The sequence below is a fragment of the Elephas maximus genome, chromosome 3 (genome assembly GCF_024166365.1).
Source record: "Elephas maximus indicus isolate mEleMax1 chromosome 3, mEleMax1 primary haplotype, whole genome shotgun sequence".
Taxonomy (NCBI): domain Eukaryota; kingdom Metazoa; phylum Chordata; class Mammalia; order Proboscidea; family Elephantidae; genus Elephas; species Elephas maximus.
In genome coordinates this window covers 38,137,844-38,150,753 of record NC_064821.1, presented here as the reverse complement: position 1 = coordinate 38,150,753, position 12,910 = coordinate 38,137,844, and the positions used below count along the sequence as shown (strand labels likewise).

The 12,910-nt window shown below is 55.1% G+C and overlaps 1 protein-coding gene across 13 annotated transcripts in view; it reads right to left on the bottom strand.

The window, feature by feature from the left end:
• Window positions 1–135: 135 nt before the first annotated feature.
• MAST3 (microtubule associated serine/threonine kinase 3) overlaps window positions 136–12,910 on the bottom strand; it is a 38,404-nt gene continuing 25,629 nt past the window's right edge. For 11 of the 13 annotated variants that reach the window (XM_049877414.1, XM_049877417.1, XM_049877415.1 and 8 more), the window contains 13 exons: window positions 11,629–11,761; window positions 11,290–11,455; window positions 10,443–10,544; window positions 9,500–9,622; window positions 8,637–8,746; window positions 7,010–7,146; window positions 6,303–6,547; window positions 5,452–5,658; window positions 4,904–5,133; window positions 4,345–4,467; window positions 3,284–3,420; window positions 2,982–3,163; window positions 136–2,163 (listed from right to left, as the gene is read on the bottom strand). In XM_049877414.1, the coding sequence (XP_049733371.1) occupies window positions 1,631–2,163; window positions 2,982–3,163; window positions 3,284–3,420; window positions 4,345–4,467; window positions 4,904–5,133; window positions 5,452–5,658; window positions 6,303–6,547; window positions 7,010–7,146; window positions 8,637–8,746; window positions 9,500–9,622; window positions 10,443–10,544; window positions 11,290–11,455; window positions 11,629–11,761 (2,428 nt within the window). In that variant the 3' untranslated portion in view covers window positions 136–1,630. Of the gene's footprint in view, window positions 2,164–2,981; window positions 3,164–3,283; window positions 3,421–3,614; window positions 4,089–4,344; window positions 4,468–4,903; window positions 5,134–5,451; window positions 5,659–6,302; window positions 6,548–7,009; window positions 7,147–8,636; window positions 8,747–9,499; window positions 9,623–10,442; window positions 10,545–11,289; window positions 11,456–11,628; window positions 11,762–12,910 lie in introns of those variants that run through there. The other 2 variants (XM_049877426.1, XM_049877427.1) reach the window with 2 other exon arrangements.

Sequence of the window (12,910 nt, the reverse complement as noted above, 5' to 3'; positions counted from 1 at the left end):
GAGGGCTGGAGCTGACGGATGAGAGGCTCTAGGTCCACTTTGCTGAACCAAGGGGCTGTTTTCGTCCCACCCCTTCCACTGTTCGTTCCGCCCCTTCTCAGGTCCTCACAAATCAAGACATTAGACCTCTTCTTGTAAATGTAGGCTTTTATTCACTGCCATCTCTAGGATGGAAGGAGCAGGCGAGTCATGCACAGCCTCAGTCTTGCCTCCAACACCAGACAGCACTGGGCTGGGGTCTAGGGAGGGGGATGCTGAGTGGGCTGCAGCGCCTAGAGAGTACCCTCACCAAGTGGCGCAAAGGATGTCACCGCTGCCTCCAAGTGGGGAATCAGAGGCTCTGAGATGCCAAGCAACTTCTCCTGGGTCACACACCATCACCAGGCAAAGCCAGACCTGAAGTCTGGTGTATAGGGCACTGGTTTCTCAAGCTCTCTCAATGACAGCAACCAAACAGGGCCTGACTGATGCTCCCTTCTGCCAAGACTCACCAGGCGATCGTGGGACAAGTCTCTGCCCTGTGTCAGGCCTCAGTTGCCTCATTTGTAAAATGGGGATGATGCCACCACCTCCAGCCTTCTCCAGGCTGGCTGAGGAAGGGAAAAGCCACGAGAAAAAGCGCTTGGCACAAAGTAGGTGCTTAACAGTCATTCGAATTAGTTTTGTAAACACAAGGAAACTGAGGCACAGAATGGGAAAGCCACTTTCCTTGAGCCACACAACACAGCTGACATTCACACGTATGCCTCAAGGTCCCCCAGTTCAGGTCTCTCACTCTGACTTCATCCCCCAGATGCGTTCCAGATGAGTCACAGTCAACGGCTCACCCTGGTGGGCCTCAAAACACGTGGAAATTGTGCAGGGCAGACATTCTCCTACCTCGGCAGTGACCTGTGGAGTGGATGACCCCTCTGCCTGGATTTGGTGAATTCCTACTCATCCATCAAAGCCCTAGCTCCCATGCCCACTCCAGGATGAAGTCTGCAGGATTGGTGGCCAACTCCAGCAGGGAGTGGCTGCTAAGACAGTGGGAAGTAGCCTTCAGAATTCAGTCTGTCAGGGTTACATCGTTTTATAGGGAAAGGGAAGCATTTACGAACTTTCCAAGTCATGCCCGACCTGGGTCCAGACAAGGTAAGCTCAGCCAGGTCCCCTCAAATTGGTGGGTCTTGGGTGGGGGAGAGGCCAGGGAACACACACAAACATTTAAAAAAATACAGAAAAACTGGAACACAAGAACACACACGACTCGTCCAAAGTGCTTCCTTCTCATCTCAGGAGGCAGAGCCTGCAAACAGGGTCCCAGGTGTGAGGGGCAGGGCTAGGGAAGCCACCAGCGCAGGAGGGCTCAGTCTGGCAATCGCTTATAAAAAGTAATAAATTAATCACAGGGACTTGCTGCTATTTACAATGCCATCCTTGCCCCTTTTTTCTGCCCCTGTGGCTCCGACTGGCACTGGAACATGAAGTGTTGTCTCCATCTTCCAGCGAGGACCAAGAGAACTTCCTGCCTTCAAGGTGCCTCAGGCTGGTGGCTCAGTCTCCACTCGGGTGTCGCTTTACTGGAAAAACATTGCACAAAAAAACGCGCAGCTTCGAGGCCAGGAGAGGCTGGGGTGGGAGGGGTTGGTCAGTCCTTGCCAGCGGTTCCGAGGGCTCCTGGAATGGCCTCGGCACCCTCCACAGCAATCTGTGGCACTGAGGTGGGCGGCCCAGTGGCCTCCTCTGGGGGCTCGTCAAAGCTCACCTCCTGCACTGCCTCCTGCTTCTTGAAGGAGTCTCGGCGCTCCGACAGGTGCAGCCGCCGCATGACCACCAGCTCTGCATCTGGCCCACGGCCACGGCGCCCCAGTTCCCCATCTAGCCGCTCGCCTGTGCCCAACTTGTCAGCTGACTGGCCCCGGCGCAGGCGTGGGGAACGGGCAGTTGTGGACTGGTGCCCAGGCAGGGGCGAGGGTGAACGGGGTGTGGATGCGGGCACAGGCGGGCAGGCCAGTGGGGAGGGTGGGATACTGCTGGTGGACTTGCGGCGACCGGTTTTAGGGCGGGGAGGCCCAAGCTTGGCAGCCAGGCCGTGCAGGGAGCTGGGGCGTGCGTGGCCAGCAGTGGCTGGAGAGGTTGGGCTGCTGGAGCTCGGGGATGCGCTGGGCGGGGATGCAGTTTCTGTGGGTGACACGGGTGGGTCAGGGTCACCCACTTCAATGTTCCCAGCCCTGAGTTGAGGCCCTGGGACTGACTACACCTGCCAAAACTTTCCTGCCTCCTGTCATTTGTATAGGCTGTTTCCTCTGCCTAGAGCTGGTGAACTCCTATTCATCTGTCAAAGTCCCAGCTCGCACACCCCCTCCTCCTGGAAGCCTTCTCTGCCTTCCTTCTGAGTTTGCTGAGTCGTGGTCCCTCCCTGCAGCCTGGCCCTAAGGCTAGTGAACTCCTACTCACCCATCAAAACCCCAGCTCCCACACCCACTCCTCCGGGAAGCCTTCTCTGCCTCCTCTCTGAGCTCCCTGAGTCTTGGCCCCTCCCTGCAACCTGGCTCTGACTGAGTGGTGCTGAGGGTGTCTGTGTCTGGCTCTGGGTTCTCAGAGTAGCTCCTTAGGGGCTCCTCTTTGCCTGCCCCGGAATGATCTTTCCAACACTCAGCCATGACCATGCCCTCCCCAGATCACATACCCTCCATGGCTCCCCATTGCCCCCTAATTGAAGACCAGTACTTTGGCCCAGTGTTAGAAGCCCTGTACAATCCATCCTTCAAGCCCCTACCAGCCTCACTTTCACACCCCTCTACCCAGTCTCTTTTGCACGTGATGTTCTCTCTCTTGGGCACACCCTTCCCTTTCCCTGCACCAGACTCCAGGACACTGGCAGGGCCCTTCCAGACCTCTAGTTCCCTACATTCTGTCCTCCATACTCTTCTCCCTCCCTCCCAGCCCCTGGCCCCTACCGGCCCTTTCTCCCTGGGTCCTCCCAAGCACACACCTACCTGCAGGGGCATCAGGAGCAGGGCTGCGGCAGGGTGTAGTGGGGCTTGGGGAAAGACTGTGGGTGGGTGAGCCCGGGAGGCTCTCACTAGAGGACAGGGAGTGGTGGAGGCCAGAGGAGAAGCTGCGGCTGGTATGCAGCACCGAGGACTGCTTTGAGATCTTCTTGAAGAGCGACTTCCGCCTGGAAACAGGCAAGAAAACCCAGAGAATCAGAAAGGGGACCAACCCCACCCACCGCAGCCCAGAGGAACTTGACCTTGCTGCGGGCCCCCCACTAGCGTTCCTTGCCCGACCCACTCACCGGTCTTGCGTCTCCCGTCGGCGACTGCGCTTGCTGCGCCGGGCCATGCGGCCCTTGGCCACATTCTTACGGGCAGGCCCCACCTTGATGGATGTGTTCTCCAGTGCTGTGGTCCGCAGCGCGATCTTGCTGCCACTCTGTGAAGGGATGGCCAGGGATGGCTAGGGGTTGCTTGTGTGCCCCCTACCCAAGGAGGATCTCCTCCCATCCCTACAGTGCAGCCACCAGCCACAATCAACCACCCAGTGGTCCATTCACCCACCTCGTCAATGACCCACCCAACTATGAAACCATTGCCCTGTGAGTGTCAATCTCCATTCCCCACCCAGACCCATTACCCAACATCCAACCCCCATAGCCCTTCCTTCCAACTCACATCTCCCAGAATGCCCCCCACCTTCCACCCAATGCACAGCACCATCGGCAAAGGCAGCACAGATACCCCCAGCCCTGCAAGTAAGGGTGGTGCATCTGGGGGACAGGGAGAGCTTCCTGGAGCAGGGCCATTGTGGCCTGGCTTGGAGAGGTGACATCAGGGGCTAAAGAAGGGGGTCCATCCTGGGGGCAAGGGCAGACCAGGTCTGGAGGTAGGGCCCAGTGTGGGCCACTGGTTGGTGTGGGTGGAGCAGGAGGACCACAGAGAACCAGAAGCTGAGGCTGGGGAGGAGTCCTCAGGGTGAGCAGGGTAAAAGATCTTGGGACTCCCTGGGAGTGAGCAATGGGGGGTTCTGGGAGCCCCGAAGGTGGGCAGTGTTGGGGAGCTCCTAGGAGTCCGAAGAGTGGTCATTGGAGGAGTCCTGGGGTCCTGAGGGTGGAGGGGATGTTAGGAGTCTTGGGAGCCCCAAGGGTAGACAGTGGCGGGGCATCCTGAAGCTCCAGGGTGGAGGAGATGTTAGTGGTGTGAGATTTCTTAGGGATCTGGAGCCCTGAGGATGGGTCAGGGGGAAGATGTTAGGGGGTCCTGGAGCCCTGAGGGTGGGGGAAAGGGGTGTTGGGGTCCTGGGGACCAAGGGTAGGGGAGGATATTGGGCATCCTGGGCCCCAAGGGCAAGGGGGGGCACCTTCAGCAGCAGCTCCACCACATCCATGTGCACCAGCCCCAGCACCGACTCTCCGTTGATGTGGGTGACCAGGTCCCCAGCTCGCAGGCCTGCCTCCTGGGCAGGGCTGCCATCCTCCACGCTCTGGGGGAGCAAGGCAGAGTCAGCGGGCCTGGGCCCTGCCTCCAAGGTCCCACGCCAGTTGTGGGACCCTGGCAAACTGTTGCCTCAAGCTGCCTCAGTTTCCTGGCTGCTGAGGGACTGTTCAGTGACTGAACAACGGGGGAAGGGCCAGGGCCCTGGGGCTGGGGGTAGGGAGGACAGCACAGCCATGGTGTGCCAGCCAGGAGTGGGGTGGTGGGGGGGAGTTCACACCCACTTGAGGGTTCCCCACCCCTGTAACTATCAGGGACCCGGCCCTGGGCCCTGACACCTCACAGGTTTAATAAGCATTGACTAGATTTGCAAGAGGAGAGAGAACACTCAGAGACAGAAGGGACTTTGGACTCGGACCCAGTTCTGCTGTCCCTGCCCAGCCCATGCCTCGCAGGCTCGGGGCTTCCTCCTGCACAGAACTCACCCAGACCACATGGTGCACGGTGTAGACGTCACTGTCACCCATGTAGACGCGGATGGCCCGCAGGCTAAAGCCATACTTCTTGCCTGAGCTGTGGATGACGATAGGGGGGCGTAGGCTGCTGCACACGGGGGATGGGTCGCGGCTCGGTGAGGAGTCGCGGGACGATGGGTTCGAGGACAGCGAGCGCGGGGACAGGGGGCTCATGAGGGGGCCACCACTGCTGCCGTCATCTGTAGGAATGGGAGATGGGGTTTGACTCCCTTGCAGGGCCCCCAATGGGGTGCTCTCACCTCCCACCACTTTCCTGCTTTAACACCCCAAGCACCTGCCTGGTCTCTACCAGGAACGTCTTTCCTCCAGCTCTCCTGTGTCCCCAGCATCTCCCTCTTTCCCAAGGCTCAGTCCCAACATTCCCACCCTCGGGGATGCTCCCAAGTCCCCTGGCCCAAGCAGATCCTGCCCCATCAGCAAATGCGGGAAGAGAAAAACAGCCTGATTCTGTCTGATGGTGGATGGAGAAAGAAAGGACTCCTGGGCTTCGGGGTTACCTGCTGTGATTATGAGTGACAGAGCGGACACCGAGGCAGATTTGGGTACACGGCCCCCGCTAGGGGAGGCCCTGGGCTTCTCAGGGCCTGGGTCTCTAGGGCCCCCGAGGCGGCGGCCCCGCCCAGAGTCCAGGGCATACTGTGCGGAGTGTCGGGCACCGGTGCTGTTGCTGCGCAGGCGGGCGTGACTGAGGGCAGCTGTGTCGGCTGGGGGTGGGCAGTGGAGTCAGGTCAGCCATCAGTCTTACTGCTTGACTCCTCCATCCTCGGGTGCCCAAGCCCCTTTCTCCCTGGTTGGCATGTATAGTCCCTTCTCTCAGTTCTGCTCATGCAGTTCCCTCTTCCTGCATACCCTTCCCGCATTCCTTTCTTTGGAATGCCCCACTCTTCAAGTCCCCTCCTCCAGGAAATCTTCTCCTCACCTGAGATAGAGCCATGGCTCGCCCTCTCTGGGCTCCCCAGCCCCCATTCCTCTCTTTACCCCTGTCCTAAACCTATGAAGCTGGAGCCCTGGCTTTTCTATCTTAAAGCCTTTGTTAGATAAGTGGATGGGTTTCTCAGGTGAACTCCTACTCATCCTTAAAATCCCATCTAAAATAGCCCCTCTTCCAGAAAGGCTCCCCTCCATTCCAGAAAGAGCTGAGGTTCCCTCTCTCTGGGCTCCCCAACCCCATCCCTCCCTCCAGTCCTACCCTGGCCTTACAAAGCTGGGGAGGTATGAGTCTGGGAGTTCCTTGAGAGAATGTTCTCTCTAGTGAACTTGTACTTATCCTTGAAAACCCATCTCAAATAGCCCTTCCTCTGGGAAGCTTTTCTGATAAAATAGTCCCCCCAAACCGGGCCCCACATACCAGAAAGGCCTGAGGCCTTGGGCATTGCTGGGGTGGCTGCTGGAAGTGGGTCAGGCTCCCCAAGAATGAAGATGGGCCTCTCGGCACCCACAAGGGTTGGGCCCACTGCTTCATCTTCAGACGAGAAGGCAAACTTGGGCATTGTGTCCAGGCTGATGGTGCTCCGGGGAGATGGGCTGGGGCCCCGCTCAGGCTGGGATGAAGATGAGTGGCAGGAGGAGCCAGAAGATGTCCAGGACCGCAGGCTGCAGGAGAAGGGCCTGCGTCACACTTACTAAATGCCAACACCCCAGAGCACCCTGTCCCCCCTTAAGGCCACGTCCCAACTCCTCAGCCTGGCATCAGAGGCAATTTGTAAATACAGGGTGAGTTCCCTCTGCCTGTACCATCCTCCACGTCTGCTTGAAGAACTCCTATTCATCTTTTAAAAGCCCGTTCCAATGCCATTTTCTAGCAGACATTATTTCTGTTGAGTCTGGGCTTTGAAGGATGAATAGAAGTTCTTTAGCAAATGGCTTTACAGGCAGAGGAAACTGTAAGCAAAAAGCCACCACCCAGGGTGATAGTGCATGACCTGACAGGCTGGTCAGTACCTTTGACCCTTTTCTACAAGGCTCCTGGGAAGCTCCCTTCAATGCCACATTTTGTAGTTACACCTTGCAGCAGTCTTAGAAGCTGGATCTGCCCATATGCCCTGGCTTACGTACCGGACTTCAGTGTTCAGCCGGTGGCTGGTCTCCCCCTCACTGCTGCGCTCCCAACCCTCCTCCCGGTCCTCACTGAAGCTCCTTTCAGCAAAGGTCGGGGTGGGCTGGGCAGCTAGGAACTCAGAGCTGCTGTAAACCTGGGCAAAGAATAAAAATAACAGTAAAAGCAACAACCACAGTGGCAGGTGGCCACACCCATGCGTGAGAGGCAGCTTAGTTGAATGCTTCCTACATGCCAGATGCATCCACATGAGTCACTTCCTTAAATCCTTGCTCACCACATCCCTAATGACAGCAAAGTCTCTAACTCATGTATAGACGAGGAAACTGAGGGTCAGAGTGGCCTAGCAACAAAGAGGATCATAGCCAGGGCTTCCACTGCTGACCAGGGCGTCCTGCCTGGGACGGGACGGATTTTTGATCACATTTTAAGTGAAAAAGATATTTAGGTTAAGCTTTGTAAAGTTATAAAATAACAGCAGGCATGGCAGTTCTATTCCCAATTGCCAAAAGGTAGAAACAGCCCAACTGGCCATCAGCAGGTGAACAGATAACAAAATGCAGTCTATTCATACACTGGAATATTATTCACCCATAAAAATTAAATTTTGATACATGCTACAATGTGTATGACCCTTGAAAACATTATACTCAGTGAAACATACCGGATGCAAAACGTCATATATTGTGTGACTTCATTTACGTGAAAAGTTCAGACCAGACAAATCAAGAGTAAAACGTAGATCAGCGTGGCTGCCTAGAGAATGGGGGGAGTTCCTGGGTGGTGCAGTCAACACACCTGGCTGTTCATGGAAACGGTGGAGGTTGCAGTCCATTCAGAGGTGACTTGGAAGAAAGGTGGTCTGGTGACCTACTTCTGAAAAATCAGCTACTGAAAGCCCTATGGAACACAGTCCTACTCTGACACACACAGGGTTACTACGAGTCGTGGTCAACAAACGGCGACTGTTCTGTTTTTTCTTTTTCAATGTTTTATTGTGGTGAAAATATACACAATAAAACACACCAATTCAACAATTTCTACATGTATAAATCCGTGATACTGATTACACTGTCCAGGCTGTGCAACCAGTCTTGCTATCTTTTTCCAAATTATTCCACCACTTTTAACGTAAACTCAATGCCTGAGAAGCAAAAACACCCCCCTTCGCTCTCCCACCCACCCTGGGTAACCACAAATAATCTTTGGTTTCTATATATTTGCTTACTGCAAATAAGTGAGATCATACAGAATCTGTCCTTTTGCGACTGATGTACCTCACTCAGTATGATGTTTTCAAAGTTTATCCATGTTGTGGTATGCATCAGGACTTCATTTCTCTAATGGCTGAATAAAAAATTTTTTTTTTTTTAGCGGATGCGGGGAGGTGGAATGGAAAGTTACTGCTAATGAGTACAGGGTCTCCTTTTGGGTCGGTGAGAATGTTTTCGACCTAGACAGAGGTGGTGGTCGTGCAACATCACGAATGTGCTAAATGCCACTGTTTACTTTAAAATGGTGAATTTTATGTGTATTTTACCACAATAAAAAAAAAATGCAAAGGAAAATAAATAACACCGGGTACCATTTCCAGAGCACTAACTCCATCCAGGGTCCCAGACCCACCTTGCTGAACCGGTGGGAGCAGGAGGAGAACTGGGGGATCTCCGTGGACGACTCCTCATCATTGGTCTCGTCGTCCTCGGAGCCCAGGTGGCGGTACCGCTCTGAGCGCGCTACAGGAGGGAGAGCACAAAGGCCCTGAGGTGGGACCCGTGCCAGGTATGTTTAGAGACCACAGGGAGCTAAGAGGAAATCCCAGCTGCGTCCCTAGAAGCTGTGGGACTTCAGGCGGGGCTTCTTGCTTCAGTTTCTCTGTCCTTGAATTGGGTCACCCGGAACTACGTGAAATTGTGTGTCTCAAATATAAAACATGTTGCCCATTTTACAGAAGAGGAAACAAGGGGTCAGAGAGGACTCCAGGATCACACTGCGAGTTCTGGAGGCGGTGCTGGAAACCGAGGGTGTTTACTCTGTGTCTGGCCAGAGCTCTGAGTGGGGAGAGGGAAACTCGTCTGAGCCCATCCACCATATCGCTAAGAAGGCCCCACCCTTCTGTGTTGACAAAGGGGCCCAGAGAGGCATGGGATGCCCCAGCTCTTGTACCTGACCAGGGCTGGACCCAGGAGCCTGAACCCATTGGGGCACCCCAGACAAGGGTCTTCCACACTTGGTGCCTTGATTTCCCCTTCTGCAACCCAAGGGTGGCTTTGGCGTCCACCCAGAGGCACAGGAAATCCCAGCCAGGGGGGTGGCGGCAGATGTGCCCCCAGCTTCTGGGAATGCTAAGTCGGAAGCTCCAGTCCCAACCAGGCTAGGTGCCAAGATTAGGCGGGGTCCCTGGAAGACACCACCCTCCCGCCCTCCCCCCTCCCCGGGGATTGTAGGATAGCAGTGTATCCTGCTCTAAGGCCCCCGCCCCTGCTTACTGTCGAAGTAGCTAGTGTCGTCTTCGGCTTCCAGCTGTGGCACGAACTCGGCCTTGTGCCGCAGGAGCCCTGCCCAGTCTAGGGCATGGAAGAAAGGGTGCTGCTTCACCTCGTGGGCACCACCTGTGGACACACCCAGCTGAGCCCCATGGGCCCCCCGACTGCCACCCCTCCCCCTGCTGCTTCCCCAGCCCTGCTAACCCCCCAGCAGATGACCAGTGAACCAGACACGTGACAGGAGATGAATCTTGGCCAGCAAAGAACTAGAAAGATAAGAGTGAAAACCAGCTGCCATTTGTGAGCCTGGAGAGGAACGTGCCACAGCCAAAGTGACTGAACGGGGCTCGATCGCCGACCAACCCAGTTCCCAGGGCGCTGCCCTTCCTTCGGCTGAACCCTGAGACCCCACCACTCAGAGAAACCTGGAGGACTTGGGAAGGCTTCCTTCCTGGGTCTTTTCCACATGTTTCTACTCCCAGGAGCAGGAGCTGCCTGCGTGAAGCTTCATATCGTGTTGCCCAACCCTGGGCCCAACAATCCTCTCTCCTGGTCAAACCTCAGTCATAAATGTGACCCACAGTGGCATGGAAAGGGCAGCTGCGAAGTCACAAACAGTCCCTTAACCACTTGCCACATGGCAGGGGAAGCTGGGACAGCAAGATCCACTGGGCTTTTAAGGACATCAGGACACAGCCCCCAGATACCTCACAGCCTCATGTATTCATTCACTCAGCCTCACTGGCCCCTGTGTGTACCAGGCTCAACCACCTGCTGCTGTTCCTTCAAGATCTTGTGCTATTTCATGCCTGATTCCTGGCGAACTCCTACATACCTTCAAAACCCCAGCTCCAAGCCCTCTTCTCCATGCAGCATCCCAAGTACATCTATTATCTAACCCAGCTCCTGTCCTTTCATTCCTTGGGCCCTGCCCGTGCCCACATACCAGTGCCCAAACGGTCCAGGGGGCTCTGCCGGAGCAGCCTAGTGATGAGGTCTTGGGCATCTGCTGGGAGGGCCTCATCTCCTTCCGGCCACATTATCTCATCTGAAATGATGGGAGTGGGTAAGGGGGCAGAATGAACTTTCCTATCACCTCCCACCACCTTGCCTCACTCACTGTGCTCCAGGTTCCCCAGGCATTGATCCTTGACCATGCCAGCTCCCACATTCCAGCCTTTGTCCTGGCTGTGGCTCTGTCCAGGGTGCCTTCCCCTCTCCCACCCCTGTGGCTCCTTCTCTCCTTCCTTCACACGTCACCTCCAGGACCCCTTCCTGTGCAGCACCCTGCCCCCTCCCCTCTTCCTGCCTCTTCTCCTCAGTGCTTTTTGCCTCTGTTGTTGTTAGTTGTCGTCACGTCGACTGACTCATGGCAACCCCATGTGCACAGAGGTAGAACTGCTCCACAGGTTTTCAAGGCTATGACTTGTTGGAAGCAGATTGCCAGGCCTGTCCTCTGAGGCACCTCTGGGTGAGTTTGAACTGCCAACCTTTGGGTTAGCAGTCAAGCACTTAACCATCTGTGCCACCCAGGGACTCCTTTTGCCTCTGAGTCCTCCATAATTTCCTTATTCATCTCGCTCCCTCTCTGTCCTCCCTGTTAGATGGTAAGAGACAAAAACTTGTGGATATCTATCTGTCTCACTCTTGATTGTGTCTCCAGCTGGAACCGGGCACGTGGTAGGTGCCCAATCCGCAGGCAGGACTGCTCCTCTCCCTGCACAGGTCAGGGAACTCCTGCCCAGAACCGTGGTGGGGCTGAGGCTCGAACCCGGGGCCATGGGGGAACGCACCACTGACAACCTGGCCGAAGAGCTCCTCAGGCGTGTCCCCAAAGAAAGGCACGCAGCCCACGAGGAACTCATAGAGGACGATGCCCATGGCCCACCAGTCCACTGGTTTCCCATAGCCCTGGCGGAAGATCACTTCAGGTGCAATGTACTCGGGTGTCCCGCACACCTAGGCCAGTAGAACAGGGAAACTGAGGCCGGGGTCGGGGGACCGATATAGCAGAGACGTGATTCTCTCTGCTGTTGAGGTCTCCCCATGCCTGCGGGGTCAGCTCCAGGCAGACATGTGGGTCCTGCACCCAGGGCTGCCCTACCTGCTCATCTGCCCACCCACTGGCGCACCTGCTTATCCAAGAACTCGCGGGCGTCCTTCTCGATGTGGCCCTCGTAGAGGTTGGTGGCCATGCTCATGAGCCCGATCTTAGACAAGCCGAAGTCAGTCAATTTGATGTGGCCAAGTGAGGTGATGAGGAGGCTGCGGGCAGGAGGGCGGTGCGCTCAGGCTGGGGAAACCGAGGCACGCCTGGCTGCTCCCATGTGTGGGCCGAGAGGGGATTGGAGATGACCTACTATGCATAGCCACATTATCAAAGGAACAAACGGGTCTTAAGGAGCTACTGTATTATAAAGCTGACCTCGCTGGGCACCTACTGAATGTATCTGGTCTTGTTATTGAGTACTTACTGTATACTTGGAGTCCCTGGGCGGTGCAAATGGTTAACGTACTTGGCTGCTAACCAGAAGGTTGGAGGTTTGAGCCCAACCAGAAGTGTCTTGAAAGAAAGGCCTGGAAATCTATTTCTGAAAAAGCAGCCATTGAAAGCCCTATGGAGTGTAGTTCTACTCTGACACACATGGGATTGCCATGAGTCAGCTCGACTCAATGTCCTCCAAAACCCACTGCCATCGAGTGGATTTCGACGCATAGTGACCCTATAGGACAGAGTAGAACTGCCTCATATGGCTCCAAAGGCTTTAAATCTTTACAGAAACAGACTGCCACATCTTTCTCCTGCTGAGCGGCCAGTGGGTTCAAACTGCCAACCTTTTAGTTAGCGGCTGAACGTGTTAACCATTGCACCACCAGGGCTCCCCTGGACTCGACTGGCAGCTGTTTTTTTTTACTGTATGTTCAGCTGTTCAAAAATATATTTCTTGAGAACCACAGTGTCTACGTATTGTGTGTTAAAACATTTCTTGTGTCCTACTGGGTGTATGTGCAAACCCTGGTGGTGCGGTGGTTAACTGCTACAGCTGCTAACCAAAAGGTTGCAACAAACAGCATTTTGCAAGCACCTACTATTTACCTTCCCTGTTGAAAAACAGACATATCTGAGCGCCTGCCGTATAAAGAAGTATTTCTGTGCACCTCGCATGTGCACATACTTTAATGTATTTTTACTGCACACACTGCTGTTTAAAACTTCCTGCAAACTTAGGCGTATGAATGTTTTATTAAGCGATAGAATCAAACACACCATCTTTATCAAGTCGTATTTTCGTGTACACCTCCTGGGTCCACCTGCCACTTAAAAATGAAACACAATAGGTGCTCACTAAAGGTTAGAATAAAATGAATTTTCCAAGCTCTCAGCAAAGGTGTCTTCTTCCCTCGTTCCCTCCA